Below are 21,476 nucleotides of genomic sequence, written 5' to 3'. Positions count from 1 at the left end.
TCACTTCCTCCACATTGTCATAAGTAACTGATGTGCTAGGGTGTCCAGGGTGGCCGTAGCCTTGATCATCTTTTCAACCCTCTTTGAAATGTTTATACTATTAGACAACAGTTGACTAGAGCAGGCGAAAGGAATGCAATAGAAGCTGAATCAGTGGCTTTGAGAGCTGAAACAGTCAAGGCAACAAAGAACAAGTGCAACAACGCCTGATAACCTTTACAGGCCACACGCCTGATTCTATCACTTACAATATACCAGTGGGAAATAGTTTCAAAGTTTTGGCAGGCCTAGTACTACCTAGTACTACCTACAGGAAATGTGAGGGGAATAAATTATTCCCAAATCAGTCCAGATAAACAAAACAGTAAACCTTGTAACTAGTTATGTTATACACAACAGAAAATCTCTGTTGAAAAATTGCAGCATCTCAGTTTATTCTGATAGTCATGGGAGAGCATTAGCACAAATGTCAAGGTCTGAGAAGCTAGCTAATGCAACAAGTTTTGTGAAACATTCTGGAAGTTTGCATGAAATCATGAAAAATGGCATAAATAACAATGTAGGCTTATGAGAACAAAATGATGAATATATTGTGCTAGTAGCAGGTGTAAATGACGTTTATAGAAACAAAGCAAATGAGGCCACTCACAGGCTAACAGAATACTTAAAATGTACAGGTAATTCTAAGTTTATTATCATGGGAATTCCACATGGGTATGACCTAGTTGATCACTTGTGTGAATAAAGAACTAGCTAAAACAAATAGGCTACTAAAAAAATCTGTGCTGCATCTTCCAATGTAAACTTTATGTTCACTGAAAATATGAACAGGGAATTGTTTAATAATCATGGGCAACATCTCAATGGAAAGAGTAAATCATATATCAGTGAAAATGTCTGCCAAGCAATTAATGCTGATTACACAGATCCAAATTTCTGACCTACTCCCCTGCCGGCACCTGATGGCCGCTCAAATCACTGAGTCAAGTAATGAAATTACATCAACTTCAAAAGAAGGCAGCATCCTAGGGCCCATATTGTTTCTTGTCTATATAAATGATTTTCACACCTCAGATGATGCAGCCAAAGCAATAATATTTGCAGATGATACTAGTGTGATAATAAGTGCACCAAAGCAATTGCTACCAACAACTGCTGATAAAGTACTAAATTACATCCACTCTTGGCTCAATGCAAACAGGTTGACATTGAATATAAATAAAACAAATTATATGCAGTTTGGGAAAAGATGTCAAAATGTAAATCTCGATCTGGTGTGGGGTGACAACGCCTTAGACAGAGTGACATCCACAAAATTGCTGGGGATTCATGTGGATGAAAACTTAAATTTTAATGACCACGTAATAAAATTTGCACAGAAACTTAATTCAGCCTGTTTTGCCCTCAGAATTATTGCAAATGTTTGTACCTCAGAGGGTGCCAGAATGGCATATTTCAGCTATTTTCAATCTCTTGCCACATATGGGATAATATTTTGGGGTTCCGCAACAGGGCGCCTAAAACAAATTTTTTTGTTGCAGAAGAGGGCCATCCGAATAATAACTCTCAGTCATCCACAGACACACTGCAAACCCATACCCAAAAAGCTTAGAATACTTACTATACCATCATTATACATATACAAATGTGTATTGTATGTCAGGACCCTCATTGCAGATTTTCAGACAAATGCCAACTTTCATAACTACAACACCCGTAATAGCACAGCACTCCATACTCAGCGAACAAAAAGAACGAATACACAAAGGCATGTGAGCCATATCAGTGCAAAACTGTACAACACACTGCCAGTCAACATCAGGCAGTTAGAAGATGATAACAAATTTAAAACAGAATTTAAAAAAATTTCTAGTAGAACAATGTTTTTACTCTGTAAATGACTATGTAGGTCAATAAATTTTTTCTGATGATATTTATAAAGGCAAAATGGAAAATACTCTATCTGTACCTAATCATTCATTACCTAATCATTCATTACATTTACATACTTAAAGAACAGCTGTTGTGTGATGTAAGTATATACTTAAGCAGTGTTGTGTATATAAGGACTTGCCGTTTAGGGAGAACAAAACTAAAGCCTTATGAAAAACAGACTAAGCATTTAAAATAACAAGCAGGGATGTGCATAGGCTATATTAATTTCATTATATTATTATTAACTTCATTGTATTATTTTGTTTTGTACTTTTTTACGTATATATTGTTTGTGTCCCATTTCTTTGAAATGGCTTACATGTACCCTTGACAACATCCATACAACATTTATTGTCAACGGATGGATAAATAAAATAAATAAATAAATAAATATTCAACTTCAATGCAACCTCATTACTCCATCATTACTGAGACAACTCCTAAAAAATGCACATCAAGTCCAATAGAAAAACAAATATCATCACTAAAACTCCCACAAATTTCAATCAAAGGAACAGAAAATGAAAAACCACCACTAAGAAGAACAGAAGAAACTGCAATTGGGACTTGCTGCTATTCCAGGACCAAGAAATCATGAGCCCAACTAACAAAACAGGCAAGTCCTCAAATAGCATTACACTCAGTGTCAGATATTCACCTTCCATTTGAGTGTACAGTTTCAACCAGCAGCAACAGGAGCTCGAGGGTTCCAAGAAGGTCAACAAGAACAAACAAAGCACCAGCCATAAATGAAGACTTTTTATGGTCAAGCCACCTGATTCACAAGATGAAATAGCAACATGCATGTAGCCTCTCCTGTTTCCACACATCAGACAGAAAATCATACTTGCGACTCACAAAAAGAAAAACTCTTGGATTACAAAAGACATTAAAATATCCTCAGAAAAAAATGAGGTTACTGCTCAGAGCTAGCAAACTGGATAGTGGTAAGTTGGGAGAACTCAATTTGTACTTACAAAAATACTTATAGAAGTGTCATTAAAGCAGCAAAAAAGGCTCACAACGATAATCTCTTTAGGAAGTTCTCTAAAAAATGTAAGAGAGTATGGAGTATAATAAACAACCAAACTGGAAGAAAGAGAACCACAGAGGATAAATTTAAGTTGAACACAGAAGGACAAAAACATAAAATATACATAAAATTTGTGATGGTTTTAACAAATATTTTTTCAGAAATTTCAAAAAATGTATTAACTGCCTGTTCAAACACTGTTCACACTCATCCTAACAATAATATTCTCTTGAACTCTTTTTTTTCCTATCTCCAACAACATCTTGTGAAATAGAGGATATCATAAGGAGAAGAATAAAAAAAATATTCTTTGCTGGTCATAGTACGGTACCTTGCTTTTTACTTGTAAAGTGTTCCAGTTTCATCTGTAGGCCTGTGTCTAATATCATTAATGCCCCTTTTGAGGAGGGAACATTTTCTGACCAGTTAAAAATTTCTAAAATTATACCACTGTACAAGAAAGGAGAGAAAACTGCCATGGAAAATTATAGGCCTATTGCAATACTATCAGCATTTTCAAAAATGTTTGAATGCTGTGTTTCCATAAGATTAGAATGCTTTTTAAACTCCAAAAACATTATAGCATCTTCTCAATATGGTTTTTGCAAAAATAAGTCAACCATAAATGCACAGTAGAGTTTTTAGAGAACTGCTCAAGTCATAAACAGCCTGATGTTCATATATTCCTTGATCAGTCCAAAGCATTTGATATGGTCAACCATAAGCTGCTCTTAACAAAACTAGAGAAATTTGGCATAAGGGGTACTGCCCACAGCTGGTTTAGTAGCTATCTAAGAGAAAGGAGAAATATGTAAAAATCAGAAACCCCAAGGATGCTACCCTTTGCAGATCAGATACCATAAATATAGCTTGTGGTGTCCTACAGGGGTCTGTTCTTGGCCCAGTCCTTTTCATATTGTTCATCAATTGCCTCCCAGTAAACATCCCTAATGCTTGTTCTTTTTTGTACGCTGCTAATGCAAATATTTTAATTTCCAACAGAGAAGAAACACTTCAAGAAACAGTCAATGAAATCACCGGTCACATAAAATCTTGGCTGAGGGAAACAGACTGCTAATAAATACTCAAAAAGTTGTAAGCATGAACTTTAACACAAGACAGACTATTACCCCCTTCAAGTTAGACATTTATGCAGGCAAAGATGAAATTGTCAGTGTGAAAGACACCAAATTCCTTAGACTAACTGTCAATCATACACTAAAATTGCAACTGCATGTAGAGACAGTTGCAAAGAAGCTCAGCAAAATGTGCTACCTGCTCAGACCAATATGAGATTCAGCCAAAATTGACACTTTGAAGCTTGTATACTATGCTCTGAGTCCATTATGAGCTATGGCTAATTTTCTGGGGAAATAGTTCTGAATCCAATAGACCTACAATTTTCAAATTACAAAAACAAGTGATCAGAATAGTGGCATCAGAAAACAGATCTGAACACTAAACTACTGTTTAAAGTATAAAAAATCCTGCCACTGCCATATCTTTATATAATGGAAATTGTTAGTTTTGTAGCTAAGAATTTAGGAATCCTACACAGAATTCTCAATTGCCACAAACACAACACTAGAAACAAATCTTGATTAAAAATTGTAGTACAAAGCACCAAATTATATGCTGATGGTGTTAAATATATGGTCATAAAAAATTTCAACCATCTGCCATTAGAAATGAAGACAATTAATAATCTGAAGCAAATGAGAACAAAAATAAAACAAATTTTATTAAATCACTGTTTTCACTCTGTTACTGCATTTCTTGACACAAAATTCTAATTTCTTCTTAAAGTTCATCTTCTTATATACTACATAAGTCTGTTTAAATTGTTACTTTTTTATGTCCAAGCTCTACCCATTCTTCTTATATACAAAATAAGTCTGTTCAAATTATTACTTTTTCTGTCCATGCATTTGTATTCAGTCCTAAACTCTGTAACACAGTTTTTTTCCATTTGTAATGTGTTTTTAGTGTATACTATGAATTTCCTTGTTGTTTGTTCTGTCCATGTTCTGTGCTTTGTATGTAAACCTGAACACCTTAATACAGAAGTGTGTCACTTTCACTGTTTTACTTTAATAATGGATTTTTAAATGTGTATTGTACTTCTGCATTTCCTTGTTATTTGCTTATATGTTTCTTTCCCTTGATAATGTGAACTTATTTCGAAATAACATGTAATTCTGTATTTTTCACAAGATATCCACCTAGACAACTTTCTGTTTCTTGGCATTACACATGTATTATATAAACATTTGTATCATTATAAGATCATTGTCATAATCATTTTAACCATGCATAATCTCATCTCCATTTTTGACTTCTCCTATATCATCGTGTGCTTCTCTGCACACAGTGTATGATCTACAGCATAAATGAAACTACAGATATAGTTGCAACAGCTTCTCTCAGATGATAGGTTAGGGAAAGGCAAATCTATGTTTATGGCATTTGTAAACATAGAGAAATCTTTTGAGAATGCTGACTGGTATACACTGTTTGAAATTCTGAATGTAGCAGGGTAAAATACAGGGACTGAAAGGTTATTTACAATCTGTATACAAACCAGAGGGCAGTTTTAAGAGTCAAAGGATATCAAAGGGTTGGTTGGTTTGTGGTATAAAGGGACCAAACTACAGGGTCATCAGTCCCTTATATCAAAGGGAAGCAGTGATTGGGAAGGAAGTGAGACTGGGTTGTAGCCAGTCTCTAATGTTATTCAATCTATACACTGAGTAAGCAGTAACTGAGATCAAAGAAAAATTGGAGAAGTAATTAAAGTCCAGGGTGCAGAAATAAAAATTTTGAGGTTTGCCGAAGACATTATAATTCTGTCAGAGACAGCAAAGGACTTGGAAGAGCAGCTGAATGGAATGGATGGTTTCTTGAAAGGAGGTATAAGGTGAACATCAACAAAAGCAAAATATGGGTAAGGGAATGCAGTTGGATTACATCACGTGATGCAGGGGGCATTAGATTAGGAAACAAGATACTAAAAACAGCAGATTAGGAAATGAGATGCTTAAAGTAGTAGATGAATTTTGCTATTTGAGCAGTAAAATTACTGATGTTGGCCAAAATAGAGAGATATGAAATATAGTCTGGCAACAGAAAGAAAAATGTTTCTGAAGAAGAGAAATTTATTAACAATGAATATAGATTTAACTGTTAGGAAGATTTTTCTGAAGGTATTAGTCTTCAGTGCAGCCTTCTATAGAACTGAAATGTGAATTATAAACAGTTCAGATGAGAAGAGAATAGAAGCTTTTGGAATGTGGTGCTACTGAAGAATACTGAAGATTGGATGGGTAGATCATGTAACCAATGAGAAGGTAGTGAATAGAATTGGAGAGAAAAGAAATTTGTGTATAACTTGAGTAAAATAAGGGCTTAGTCAATAGGACGGATTCTGAGGTATCAAGAGGTCACCAATTTAGTACTGGAGGGATGTGTCGGTGGTAGAAACTGTAGAGATAGACTAAGACATGAATATAGTAATCAGGTTCAAAAAGGTTGTAGCAGTTATTTGGGGATGTAAAGGCTTGCACAGGATAAAGTAGCAAGGAGAGCTGCATGAAACCAGTCTTTGGACTGAAGACCACCATAACAACAACAATGTTATAATGATTTGGGAATATTAAGTGGTGCCTCATAGTACATTTATTCAATGATGAAATTTGCTGTTGTAAACCATTGCACTTTGACTGTAATATAGATAATCACAACTAAAATACTCTAAAGAAAAATGATCTGCAATTTCCTCTGGGAATCTAACTTTGGCACAGAAAGGATTGAAGTAAACAGCTATAAAGCTATTTGACAATCTGCTCATGGAAATATAATGTCTGACAGACAGCATAAATATTTTCATATGCAGGCTTAAGTTATTTCTACTCAATGAACTTTCAATCATAGAGGAATGCTGGAACAGAAATAAGTAGTCAGTCACAAACCTGTAAATGGCCAGAATAAATAAACTGTATATGCAATATTGCATCCAGTTGACACAGTTCAGATCATAACATTTATCGTGAATATGATCAATGAAACAAGTAACTAACTAACATTATCACAAAGGTAACTTACAAGAGGTGTTATTAAGACAGCAAAAGAATCCACTAATGTACCATCAAAGCCAGAAGAGTAACTGTTTTTCTGTGACACAACGATCTTTGTGATGTATTAACAACTGAGTTGATAAAATGGATGTATGGTCCTGGAGAAAGCAATGTATGACTTTTTGATATGCCACTGATTGCTTCTGATTTAATTAGAGCTATTATAAATAACAAAGCTCATACCAATGTGTGTCAGTATGATACATAGCTAGTTAGATACTCTCCATCTGTTATGCTGCCTACTCCCATGAATAACTAAATTTTCTCCTGTTTTTATTTAATTTTTTGTCATATTTTCAGTATAGGTGCACCCATAATATTTGATATGTATATGAATATTCCAGAATGTCATTTAGGTAGTGTTCCACTTAAATTTATTGGTCAGTTGGTTCTATTTATGTTTTTGGTTGCAATGATGGGAAGTGCACGTTAATTAAAAGTGATAGTTAATTGGAAATTCTACTAGAAAACATTGCATTGCAAGCTATTCAACAAGATAGGAAGTATTGTTACCATTCATTTGAAAGCAGACATTCCACTCTTTCTGATAACAAACTTTAAACTACCTGAAACTGATGTTGAAAGTTCGGATCATAATAATTTCCACTGCCAGTTTTGCCTTTGTGTTTGCTATATTCCGAATTTTGACACTGTACTTTTGATGCTATGTTTTTTTCAAATCAGGTGACATCCCTCAATATCTAATTAAGCCACCATTTAATATTTTGCATAATTTAACACAACGTAAAATTATTTTTGGGACAGATACCATACCCACAGTTAGGATATTCCCAATGCGTGTTTGTAACAGAGTTTTGTATACTTTTATAATTTATTAAGCTTCAACATTTTACATAAACCAAATAACTATCTTAATTCACAGTTCATTCAAAACAGAAAAATATAACCTAGCCAATTTTCAAAACATTATGTAGTTTCCGAAGTCAACAAATATCTGTATGGCAGTTTTTAAATAACACACCCTACCCAACTATCACCAGTTGGGCTTCAGATACACAACATATAACAACTATGTTAGTTAGTGTGAAATTATATGATCCTAAAGCTCAGAAGTAATAACTACAGCAGCTTGTGTCAAAATCTTTGGCTACCAACACCAACGTCAGTCAATAGGAGCAAATTCACTGCAATCAGTCTGGTAGAGATAACAGCTTATAAAATGTACTGTTTTCCAGTTGGTTCTCATGTCCTGCTATCAGGGTTGAGAAAAACTTGGGTATTTTTTTAAAAAGGACTGGGGTAAAACTGGGTTTTTATGGTCTTTTGTTTCACGTTGATGATTAAATAGTTTAATCTGAATTGCACTGATTAATTTATTCAGAACACTAACCCATTATTATAACTACTTTATTAGAGGTTGTTTTCTTGTCATTCCAGCACTGCATACATCAGGAGTATCTTCTCCACTTATGGGATTATTTGGTCAAAATTAAGAAATAATTTAGGAGAGAAAAGACCCAAGAAATTAGTGAAGATCTATAAATTTCTGCATGCTTCTAAAAAGTCCTAAATTTTACTTTACTGTCATTATGATTTACAGTAAGTTAAAGTTTTTTTCTGGCAGTGTAAATGTTATTTAGTTAAGTTCTTTATACGGCAAGCAAAGATAAAACACAATAGTAATAATATACATCCTTGTGACAGTAAATAGTTGCCTTCAATAAGTATGATGGCTCTATCTAATTTTTGTAAGGCTAACTATGTAACATTTTACATGTTAATTATATTTTTGTTATTAAATATAGTTGGGTTTTATTTATTTATTTTTTAGCTTTGTTTATATTGGTTTGAAAATCCTTGATTTTGTAGGTCAGGTTAAATGGCAACAGCCCTGCCTGCCATGTGTAACTTATTAACTCAATGACAGTATCTTGTTATTAATTCACATTGTGAATCTGCATTCAACTTTGCTGACTGTGAGTAACTTTGATAATGGTATGCTGCTATGGTAACAATCAAATGCAGCAACAGACAGATTTAACTAATGCAAACATACTTTCACTCCACAGTCTCATTTAATTCTTATGTCTTTTGGTCTACTCAAGAAACAGTGTGTTATCCCAGAGAAATTATTCTGTCATGCAAAATAGTGATATATCTTGCAACTATTATGTTGACAATCCTTTTTCCGCACTAAACAACTGCCAGTTATTTCACCAAGCATAGCCAGATAGAGCTGTAATGAAGAGCAGTTGTAATGTTCCTTTGCTTGCATTTAAAAGTGTACTATGAAATCTGAACTGGCCATCAATCATTCGTATTTCAAAAGTGGCATTACAAGAGACTAATATCCAACACTACATACTGTGTGGGCTACATTATTGGAACTGTACTTCTGTCACTGATTGATTTCAGCTTTTTACAATGATCAAGAGAAGAGACACAAATTAGCCATGGCAATGAAGTAGGTAAAGTGAATTAGTTACAAGTATGTGCAAAGGCCCTTATTAACACAAATCTATTTCATTTCATATCCCTGACATTTCCTGTATCTCTTCATTTTACTCGATGAGATTTATAAAATGTAGCTCTGCATGTGTATTATTTAAACCAAATTTTGAAAGGAACCAGTTGTATACATCTAGCATTGTCCACGATCAATGGATTTTACTGGCCTGAGGGAACAATAAAAAAAATTGATTACATCAATATCCTGAGAGCCACGGCTTAGTAAGACAAAGCCAAGGTGAGCACCATCAATGAAATGGTCGACTGTGGTTTTGTCAGTTACAGTTTGTAGGATGACAGCTAACAAAGTTTCTATTTGTAATTCACCTCATACCTTGAAAATAAGTGGGTGTTTGGAAGCATAAAGTGATAAACATGTTAGATTTTAGTTTTTGTCCTTACCTGTTGAGCAATTCCAAATGTTATCAAAACAAAATAAAAGAGCACTGCCCAAAAAGGTGAGACTCGTTCAGAGCCCATAAGTGCAAATGTTGCTGGTGCTAGCTCTGTTGCTAGTCTCAGCACTTGATAACCACTTTCCCTTGCTGAATCCATACCAGGAAGCAGAACACGTGACCCAAGTATAAATATGCTATGAGACATGTAGCGCACAGGTGTTCTTGCAAATATTGGATGCGGTGGTGCACCTTCAGCTTGAAGGAATGTCACAGTTCGTAATTGTTCTGTGAAAAATAACAGAAAATTACAAATTAAAAAACTAAATTAAATTTAGCACATGGCAGTCCATATATAATTATGTTAAAATACTGATTTCACACACTCATTGAGCTTCACTTCCACTAGCATTTTCAAAACTGACATAAATTTACGTTCATGGTGACTACAGCCTTTATTTTTATATCACTATGCCAAGTGAGTCATTGCTGTTTTTACTATCACAACCAACAACACACCACTAGGACTTGACATACAGATAACATTAGTAATGAAATTTTTGGATACATGAAACTGCTGAAATAACAGATTGGTTTTCACCTTAAACTCTCTATTGATCAATGGTACAACATAAGTAACAGCATTCTGATGAATTCACTTATTTCCAAAATATGAGAGAGTCATGACTGTTTAGAGGTCCCATCAGACTATAGTCCTCAATTTCAATGCTGTTCCATGTGTATCACATTAATCTTTTGAACCTAAAAAGCACCTCATTTTTAATGAATATCACCCATTCTGCTGTATCCATACACAGTTCTTTAAGAAATATCTGTGAGACTGAATGGTCACCAATAAATAGGATCCGCTGTTACAGGATGTTCTCAGCTGCCACTGACGAATCACAATAATAAGAATTCCACTTTAACTTCACTGTCATAGAGGTCAGTGTTTTGTGGACACCAGTTTTGCTGGACTTGGCTCTTCATCTACACCTTTTACATACCAGGTACTGATAGAACAAAATAAATTATACAATACTTGGCACGGACAGAACTTCACTTATCTAGGAAACTGTGTTGAGTAGTGGACAGGTGTATATACATGACCAAGTATCTACTTGCACTCATCTGGGGAGATGTTTACACACTGTGATGACAACAAGCATCTGGCAACTCTAAAGAAAAATGAAGAGACACACATAGAAATATTTTATAAGTGCTTCTCTATCAATCAGTAGTTAATTTTCCAATGAGTGGTGATTTGTTTTTGAATTCAAGCATCTGGATGTTTTTTGCAGCACCTGGCTATTACTGAGGCCACATTCTTCCCTCACAATTCACCCTAATGATCACACAAAAATGATTATATGCTTCTCTTTTTGTTTCCTCTACCTCTATGTGCATTTCTTTGCTTCCCCAAACTGACCATCTTCTGGTCACTTTTAGCTCAGTTCTCTTTCTCCTCATTACAGACCATGTTTTCTGCCAGCATCCCTCATTTGTGTGTTTCAAAATGTGTTCTGCAATTTGTCTGAAATTTGCTGCCACTTTCCAAATACCATACACTGAATCTTCACTTCACTTCTTAGAATCTTCTCTTTCCCTTACTTTGTTCCCAATGAGACAGTTACTCTCTAGATCCAACACTGTCATCGCAATCATATCTCTGGATCAAGATACAATACAACTGTCACTTTGGTAGGAATAAACTATTTTATTTCCATTTCTTCTGTGATGATTGTTTAGCACAACACCTAAAGAAGTTGTAAAATTTATTCTGTACATTCTGCTGTTCATTTATGACTTCTGGCGTAGTGCAGCAACTCAACATGGCATGGACTCAAAAAGTTGCTGGAAGTCTCCTACAGATATATTGAGTGATGCTGCCTCTATAGCTATTCATAATTGTGAAAGTGGTGTCAGTGCACAGGATTTTGTGCACAAACTTACCTCTTGATCATGTCCCATAAATGATTGTTCACAATGTTCTTCAAACCAGTCGAAAACAGTTGTGGCCCAGTGACGTGGTAGATTGTCATCCATAAAAATGAAGTCCATGAGTGACTGCAAATGGTCTTCACGTAGCTGAGCATAACCATTTCCAGCCAATGATTGGTTCAGTTGGATCACAGGACCTTGTCCATTCCATGTAAACACAGCCAACACCAGTACGGAGCTACCACCAGCTTGCACAGTGCCTTGTTGACAACTTGGGACCATGACTTTGTGGAGTCTGTGCCACACTCTAACACTACCATCAGCTCTTCTCAACTGAAATTAGGAATCATGTGACCAGGCCACAGATTTCCAGTCATCTAGGGTCCAACTGATATGATCCCAATTCCAGGAGAGGCACTGCAGGTGATCTCATGCAGTTAGCAAAGGCACTCTGCTGCTATAGCCCATTAATGCCATATTTCACCGCACTGTCTTGATGGACACATTTGTTGTACATCCCAGATTGATTTGTGCACTAATTTCATGCAGTATTGCTTGTCTGTTAACACTGACAACTTTACATAAATGCTGTTGCGAGTGACTGCAGTGCAATATGAAGTGGGACAAGCATGTAACGGCAGTTGTGGGGAGGGCGGATAGTCGTCTTCAGTTCATTGGTAGAATTTTGGGAAGATGTGGTTCATCTGTAAAGGAGACCGCTTATAAAACACTAATATGACCTATTCTTGAGTACTGCTTGAGTGTTTGGGATCCCTATCAGGTCGGATTGAGGGAGGACATAGAAGCAACTCAGAGGCGGGCTGCTAGATTTGTTACTGGTAGGTTTGATCATCACGCGGGTGTTACAGAAATGCTTCAGGAACTCGGGTGGGAGTCTCTGGAGGAAAGGAGGCATTCTTTTCGTGAATCTCTACTGAGGAAATTTAGAGAACCAGCATTTGATGCTGACTACAGTACAATCTGTACAATTTTACTGCCGCCAACTTACATTTCATGGAAAGACCACAAAGATAAGATAAGAGAGATTAGGGCTTGTATAGAGGCATATAGGCAGTCATTTTTCCCTTGTTCTGTTTGGGAGTGGAACAGGGAGAGAAGATGCTAGTTGTGGTATGAGGTACCCTCCACCACGCACCGTATGGTGGATTGCGGAGTATGTATGTAGATGTAGGTGTAGAGTAGTTAAGTGAAGGCCATCAGCAATTGCTTTGTCCCATGTGAGAGGTAATGCCTGAAATTTGGTATTCTTGTCACACTCTTTGAAACTGTTGATCTCAGAATATTGAATTTCCTGACAAGTTCTTAAATAGAATGTCCCATGCCTCTAGCTCCAACTACCAATCCATATTCAAAGTCTGTTAATTGCCATGTAGCCATAACCCCACCGAAAACATTTTCACACGAATTATCTGAGTACAAATGATAGCTCTGCCACTGCAATACTCTTTCATCCCTCATGTATGTGATACTACTGCCATCTGCATATGTGTCTATCACTATCCCAGGACTTTCGTCACCTCAGCGTAATATGGGCTACCTCATAACAACATTCATACTGGGTTTTCCATTATTTGACAACTGTTCTTAGCTGTATGATATCCACTGTCCACTGTAGCAAGGACTTGAAATTACAGTTCTCCAGTACATTTGCTTGTTAAAAATGTTGTCGTTATTCAGTGCAGTTGTGTATTGTACAAATTAATGCACAAGTTAACATTTACTTACCAAATGAACTTGGAATGTAGGTGTAGCCACTAGCTGCTAGCAGTTCAACACAAGTGTTAGCAAGGAATGCTGAGAGCAGTAAAACTGCAAGTGTGACAATAATAACAATGCTGATGTCTCGATGAAGGAGATGTTTGTGCTGGTTATGAGATGTAATCTGCATAACAGCAGCTCCCAGCAAACCCCATGTATAGAAAACCTCTGTTGTAGCAGCCACCCAGCACTGAAAAAGTAATCATACACAATGGCAAATATGAACTGCAAATCCAAAAAAAGAAGAAAAGCATTCAAATAATTTTACTCTCAATGTTTGTGCACACACATATGAGTATAATTAGCACAAGTTCTTTCTTTCATGAGACTACAGTAAGAGTTGTTGCTTGCTGTATTTGAGTACATTAGCAAATCTATGTAAATATGAACAATGAATATAACTGTGATTTTCTGCCTCTATATGTAACATGAATGTAGCATAACTGAATTTTATGTCCTATCACATCTCTCTAAGGCTGAGTGATGGACTGTGTAGATAACTTCTTCGTCTAGAATTTTGCTATCATTTTTGAACTCTAATGATGTTGGCAACAAACATCATAAGGGAGAAAATGTACTCTGAGGCTCTTGTCATTATGCACAACTGTTTGAACAGCTGGAAACCACATATTATTCTCATTACACACTTCTGCGCAGCAAACTTTTCTTTTCTTTTTTCAATTATGAGTTGATCAATGACCAATTTTGTACCAATATACTTTCTCAGTACAGTAAGTGACAGTATGTCCTTAGATTATTATTCATTCCTCAATTATTCTAGATAATGGCTTTAACTGTTATAATGTGACAGACATACAGGAATAAAATTGTTAGCAACATACTGAGAGCTTAATATAAATCTGAATATTTTGTCCATAAAAGAATGGTATCATGAGGGCTGCAACTGTTGATAAATATAAAGAACACAGTTTTTGTGTCCATTCACTTATTTATTGGCAAAATAAATGACTGGCACAGAAAACTGTTTTATTAATATTAATTACTTTTCACTTTGAACTATTGGTGAGTTAATGAGGTGGCAATGTTATAAATCAGAGTGAAATGCAATACCTTTTGTATTTCACAAAAAAGAAAAAATTTTCAGTTCACTTCAGTAGTAAAAGAAAAAATAAATTTACCTAGCATAAAAAGCACTGTGTTCTGTCAGGCATTAATGCTATTTTCAGAGGTACATACCTTTGTGTTAATGAAAAATTCACTCCATACTGTTTCTGGGAAAACCTTATGTCCAGATGAAGTATTTGTTAGACCAAGAATTTTTGTGCAAAGTATCAACATCCCAAGAACAGAAAACAATGAGAAGACATAAACAACTTTGCCATATGATTTAAGGCCTGAAAGAAATTTTTAAAGAAAAAAACAACACTTTAGTTAATAGGTGACATTTGCCTTTGATTCTATAAGTAATTCATTTACACTAAAATAAAAATCTATCAGACTGGAGTAAGGAGGCTGTGCAGTAAATCAAAATATTTTTGAACACCAGTGTAAGTTCTCTTATCTGTTTGGCATAGATATTCTGATGATGACTGTAAATCAAAGTAATCACTGAAGCTATTTCTATCATGAACTTGCACAGACTAAACCATAGCAATTATCCTAATAAATCATGCACCTATGCAAATAATATCATTCTTTGCTATTCTACGTATTATTCATCCAACATTTCCATTCACAAAATAGAAAGCTGTTCTTGTAGACAGTCTCTGTTTACTGTGCCTACTTCTTATAAATACAGGATTGTTTCTTATTAAGCATGTGCAGTACAAAATTTGTTTTGTGTCCTTTTGAGCAATGTTATAATCAAAACAATTTATCTTCAAAATATGTTACACTGCTTAATGAAATTTGTGTACTGACCTTTGCTTAAAGAAACAAATACTATCATCCATACTACAGCCAAATTGAATGTAACTTGGAATTTAAGGTGCCCAAATGAAGGATCTGGAGAGACAAGACTTTGTCTTTGAAGGACCATTCCATTGAGGTAGTCAGGTACTGTTTCTTCAAGTTTGTGAGTACCATTTATTTGTGGTTCTGGAAATAAAATATAACACATTTTAATTATTACGTTATTCATAAATATTGTTTACATTTAAATAAATTAATAATTTTTCCTATTACAGATAAAATCTGATAAAAAAATAATGGGACAGCCAAGTTAACAAGACAGTGTGAAATATACTTAACATTTTTAACTAATGTGTAAAAGAATAGTATGATGAATATTAATTGAAAATGAGGCAGAATATGAGCCATGGTATTGAGCTGTAGCCTACTACTCTTAAATATTATCAAAGAAGTTACTCAGCTTAACATTTACATACGACAGATGTATACCATCATGCATATACAAGGGCTGTTCAAAATGTAAGGTGACTTTCCAAATTGTGTGAGCAATATACATTCAATTATCGATTCTCTTTTTCTTTTTTTATGTTGGTACAAATTTGCATCAAATTTTGTGTCAAAATGGAATCAAGTGCTCTAAAACACTTGAAATGTTGACAGTGGCATACAATGAGTCTGCTCTAAGTAAAAAACAAATTTTTACAAGTGGTACAAGCTGTTCCAAGATGGCCAAGAAGATGCCAATGATGAACCTTGCTCTGGATGTCCCAGCACATCAAAAACAGATGATAACATCAAAACTGTGAAGAAAATTGTTTTGGAAAATTGTTGAATTATTGTAAGAGAAGTTGCTGAGGATGTTGGCATATCATTCGGCTCATGTCATGCAATTTTTTCGGATGTTTTGGGCATGAGACATGTGTCAGAGAAGTTTGCTTTCAAAACTTCTCAATTTTGACGAGAAGAACCGTCACATGAGCATCACTCACGAGCTCTTCAATGATGTCAATGATGATCCTGATTTGCTCAAAAGGGTCATAACTGCTGACAAAACATGGGTTTACAGTTATGACATCAAAACCAAAGCCCAATTGTCCCAATGGAAGCATCCCGGAGAGCCAAGACCGAAAAAATGTCAAAGTTTTTCTCACTGTTTTTTTTTTTTCTTTAATTAGCATGGCATAGGTCATGAATTTTTGCCTCAAGGTCATTATTATGCACATTATGCACCGTTTGTGAGAAGAAATATGCATAACATGTCTGGAATTGTGGAAAAACAATTCATGGCTTTTGCATTACGAAAATGCACCTGCTCATTCATCATTGCTTGTGAGAGATATTTTGGCCAAAAACAACATGATGATCATGCCTCAGCCACCATATTCACTGGATTTGGCCCCCTGTGACTTTTTCCTGTTCCCAAAACTGAAGAGACCTATGAAAGGACGAAGATTTTCAATAACTGAGGAAATAAAAACTGCATCATTGGAAGTACTCAAGGCTGTACCGAAAAGTGCTTATGAGAAGTGCTTCGAGGATTGGAAGAAGCATTGGCACAAGTGTATTGTATCTGAGGTGGATTAATTTGAAGGGGACAACATGAATATTTGTGAATAAATAAATATTTTTTCATAAAAATATAAAGTCACCTTACTTTTTGAACACGCCTCATACTTCATGAAACAGTGGAGACGTTTGGAGTTTCATACAGGTCATTGGAATACAGTTCAGTGACCCTGAATTACAGACAGCTCCTTCTACTCCCCTTTCTGGCCAAATTATGATGAATAAAAATTCGTCCAAGGCAAGGACTTTAGGTACCCACTGCAAAGGTGAATACTACAGAGTTTGCTTGTATTAGTAACATAAGCCACAAACGAAGGTACTTGTTGTTACAATCCAGATAAATTGTGGTTATCCCCATATTAATTACACAACTTGTGTTGTAGCTGACAGCCAGCATGAGGTAACAACACTCTCCAGTACCTGGAGAGAGAGAAAAATTTGGTTGCTGAGAAGAGAGTTATACACATTATGAGCGGTGTTCATCTGAGACACTCTTGCAGAAATATATCCCAGAAACTACGAGTTCTTGCAGTGACATCTCAGTATATCCTAACTCTTGTATTTTTCATCAAAAAGCTACTCCTTTTCAAAGCCAACAGTACATATCATGGCCACAATATGAGGTCGAAACAGGATTTATATAGTTACCAGAAAAACTTCGCCCTTGTGCAGTAAGGAGTAAATTACTCAGGCATGAAAATCTTCAGTGCTCTACCTATAGACATCAAAAATCTTGCTCTTAAAACACTTAAATTCAAGAGCAAATTAAAAGAATACCTGTTGAAAAATTCATTCAACTCAATCAGTGACTTTTTAATCATGAATGACTCTGCACGTGTGTAGTTTATTGTATAATGTAAATGGGATATTTCATTAGTCCAAGAATAAATATAAATTATTGTTTGTCATGTATTAAGATATTTCCAATATGAATGTTTCATAGTGTATGACAATTAACAAAATACTCTGAGCTATTATGCCATGGTGGATGGATTTTCCATTAAAACCCAAAACTTCATCCTCATCTGCAAAGGACATTTTAAAGGGGAATCAAAACTTCTCTGAGTGTCCAATTCACACCCTGGCTCACTACTGAGTGCAGCAAAATTCCATTTACGTGTACTCCTGAGCAGTGAAGTGACATCGCATGCTTGGAGTACCTGGATGTATCAACTGGCTGTTGTCCACTGTCGCTACCACTCCATGGTGGAAGCGTCAAACACATCATCTTCAGCACCAGCATCCAGATGATATTCAATTTCATGCTCTCCTTCTTCCTACTGAAATTCCTAGGGCACTTAAAAATTTCTGTGGCCTCTCTTTATAGCCTTTCATGGTACCCTCTTGTGGCTGCCAGTACTCGAGTCCTTTCAAAGTGAATGTGGTGGTCATCTGGGCGCAAAGAACATTTTACAACAGCTGATCAGTCAGTCTCTCCCCTCCTACATGTTGCCCCTGAGCTCTTCTAGTTGTTTGTTGACTGTTCTTTTTGTTGTATCCATATTGCGAGTTAATGAGCATTGCGTTTCATTTAAATATATGGCAAAAAGAGTCAGCCTACAGGAATTGTGAAATGAACCCTGTCATTGAGGACTGTGTGTCACAAAGGATGCAGATTCACCACGAGGGGGGAAGTTCACACGCACCTATTGTCTATTGAGGCCTATGTGCTGTAGTGTGTAAGTGAGACAGATGAGAACCTATGTCATTGGTAAATCCAGTAGAAGCTGTCTGTGGCCGAGGAGACATAGCAGTGTTAAATATGGCAGTCCTAAGGTTGGCAATAATGGGAAACATTTATGAAAACTATTTAATTCTGTAGCAGTGCATGGAGTGAAGTCACAGAAATTTTAATCTGCCATCCTCCATAAATTTTCATGGTGATCCCAATAAAACTTGAATATTGATCACATCTATAATAGTTTAGGATTTACTGTTAAAGTGAAATTAACAAGTTTTGTAAGAAAGACCTGAATGCTGAAATCTGAATGCTTTGGTCGACCTTAACGATCGGCATTCATATTGAGGCGCATCATTAAAATGACAAACACTGTAAATATCAACTCTGTAACTTTATTTGTTTAAAAGATAGAGTAAATTTTATTTACCAGTATTTTCAGTTAAGCGTCAGATCATCATTTCCTCCACACAAAATATATTGAACAATGACAGCATGTCACCTTATTGAATCATTAGGTAATAGAATATTTGTTGTAAAGTTTAGTTCATATTAGTTACTTTTGTTCTTTATTTATTTATCAGAAAGCACATTGGTGCAAGGCTACTGGCATGACATTCAAAGTTAAGAAGGAGATTGTATTGGTTTTATGTAAAAGAATTTAACAATGGATATTATTGTTACTTTATTTAGAATGTGAAAGTGGACAAGCTTTGATTATTTAAATATGTTAATATGTAAAATAACGTAGAATAAGCTGGAGCCAATCAGATGGATGGCTTCAGGAAATGGAACTGGCCTTGTCAGTTGAGCAAGGATATTCAGTGTGCGGGAAACACGGCCGGGGACAGGCAGAGGGAGTGCTGGTGCAACATGAAAGTGGACAGTTCGGCTGGAGACACGAAAGGGTGCAGTTCAGATTGAGATGCAAAAGTGGACAGTCGGTCTTTAGGCAGCTAGGAAGTGAAACAACTTAGAAGATTTTGCGTTGTGTGGTATCGCGCGACTTAGTCTCTGAGAGGTGAGCAGCTGCGTGCCTTGTGTGAACTCTCGCATAGATAACTTGTATTTCACGATGAGATTGTGAGTGATCGAACTGTGTCAAATGGATATACGCTAGAGTGTAACAGTAACTCTAAAAACGACCACTTTCACTATTAGTTTGCTTTCTGAATAAACATTACTCTAACTAAATTGCAACTGTGTGGCCTGCATCATTTATGGGTTGTTAATTTAGTTCCCGATATTATTATTACTGTTATTATATGTTATGTTAACTCTGTATTTTGCAAACTGGCCATCAGCCAGACAATTTAACCAAAGGGTCACAAGTGTCTAATTTAGGGTATGTAATGCGACACACGCGATTCAACCCCTCGATGAGTTTGAGCCAAGATATTTCAACAAAGAGGAACTGCATGTGAGCCTGAACATCTTTTGGATGTTAGCTCACAATATATACCTCCTCACAACTACACAGAAGGAGTCCTATAAACTCCTGCTTTCTCCAGCAGTTTGTGAGCATCCTTGGCCAATTTTAGATGATCCTGTATCTTCTTGGTGGGTTTGTAGATTACTGCTGTGTTCCATTCTACCAAGATTTTTCCTGTGTGGTCAGTAATGCACTTAACAAAAAGCAGGAAAACTTTCAATTTCACAACTGGCATTTGTGCACTGCTACGATTTTTGTGTCGTGGTCTTAATGCTATTTTTACTCCAGTGAATGAATAACCATTGTTAAGCAATGCATTAGTTAGGTGTTTTAATTCCATGTCAAGCAGCTCTGATTAACAAATGTTCCTTGCTCTATCCACCAATGTTTTTATGATGTCTCACTTTTGTTTTTGATGGTGGTTTGGGCCCTGGTGTAGATTGTGGGTGGGTCTTTGTTAAACAGAGATTTGAATCACCACCCACAACAAAAGTGAAGCATTACAAAAACATTGCTGGATAGAGCAAGGAACATTTGTGAACCAGAGCTGCTGAATATGGAATTGAAACACCTCACTAATGCATGGCATAACAAAGGTAATTCTTCTGCTGAGGTAAAAAGTGCATTAAGACAGCCACACAAAAAACATAGCAATGCACAAGCACCCATAAAACTGGAAGTTTTCCTGTCTATTGTTAAGTGATACTCTGTCTCTTTGAGGTTCTGTCATCTTATCTAAGAGGCAGGTGGCAGAGTGTTTGTATCCAGGGAGTGACGTATTGTGAAATGGCACTTAAACACTGTGCACAGCAGTGGCCTCTGCTCTTTTTAATGTTTGTCAGTGACTAAAGTTGTGATGATCATACCCTGCTCTTTTAATGACTAAAGGTAGAAATTCAGCTGAGGCAGTAAAGGAACCTGATATTTCATTTGAAGTAGCCTAAAAGTGGTTCAAAGCAAACAAGATCAAATTAAATGAAGATAAAACTCACAAAATATTATGCAGCCTTGCTGACTATGGACCCACAGCAAATGTCGGTAGTGTCAAACACCTGAGAACCACAACTGACAATAAGCTGACGTGGACTGAACATACTGCACATGTGTGTCCTAAGCTCTGAAGAGTAATTTATCTCCTCAGGAAGATCAAATGTGATAACAGATCAGTACTTAATCTCAGTATATTATGCACTGTTCCACAGGCATACCACACATGGATTGCTGCTGTGGGGACACTCTACTG

General features: G+C 35.9%; 1 protein-coding gene across 1 annotated transcript in view; it reads right to left on the bottom strand.

The window, feature by feature from the left end:
- Positions 1-21,476, bottom strand: part of LOC124556333 (sodium-dependent transporter bedraggled) — a 446,423-nt gene that overhangs the window by 39,571 nt on the left and 385,376 nt on the right. The window contains exons 11-14 of the mRNA XM_047130303.1: positions 15,567-15,743; positions 14,883-15,040; positions 13,653-13,875; positions 9,973-10,253 (exon numbers count right to left, since the gene is read on the bottom strand). Coding sequence (XP_046986259.1) covers positions 9,973-10,253; positions 13,653-13,875; positions 14,883-15,040; positions 15,567-15,743 — 839 coding nt within the window. The remainder of the gene's footprint in view (positions 1-9,972; positions 10,254-13,652; positions 13,876-14,882; positions 15,041-15,566; positions 15,744-21,476) is intronic.

Source organism: Schistocerca americana, chromosome X, assembly GCF_021461395.2.
Source record: "Schistocerca americana isolate TAMUIC-IGC-003095 chromosome X, iqSchAmer2.1, whole genome shotgun sequence".
Classification (NCBI taxonomy): Eukaryota; Metazoa; Arthropoda; class Insecta; order Orthoptera; family Acrididae; genus Schistocerca; species Schistocerca americana.
This window is presented reverse-complemented; position numbering and strand designations above follow the sequence as displayed.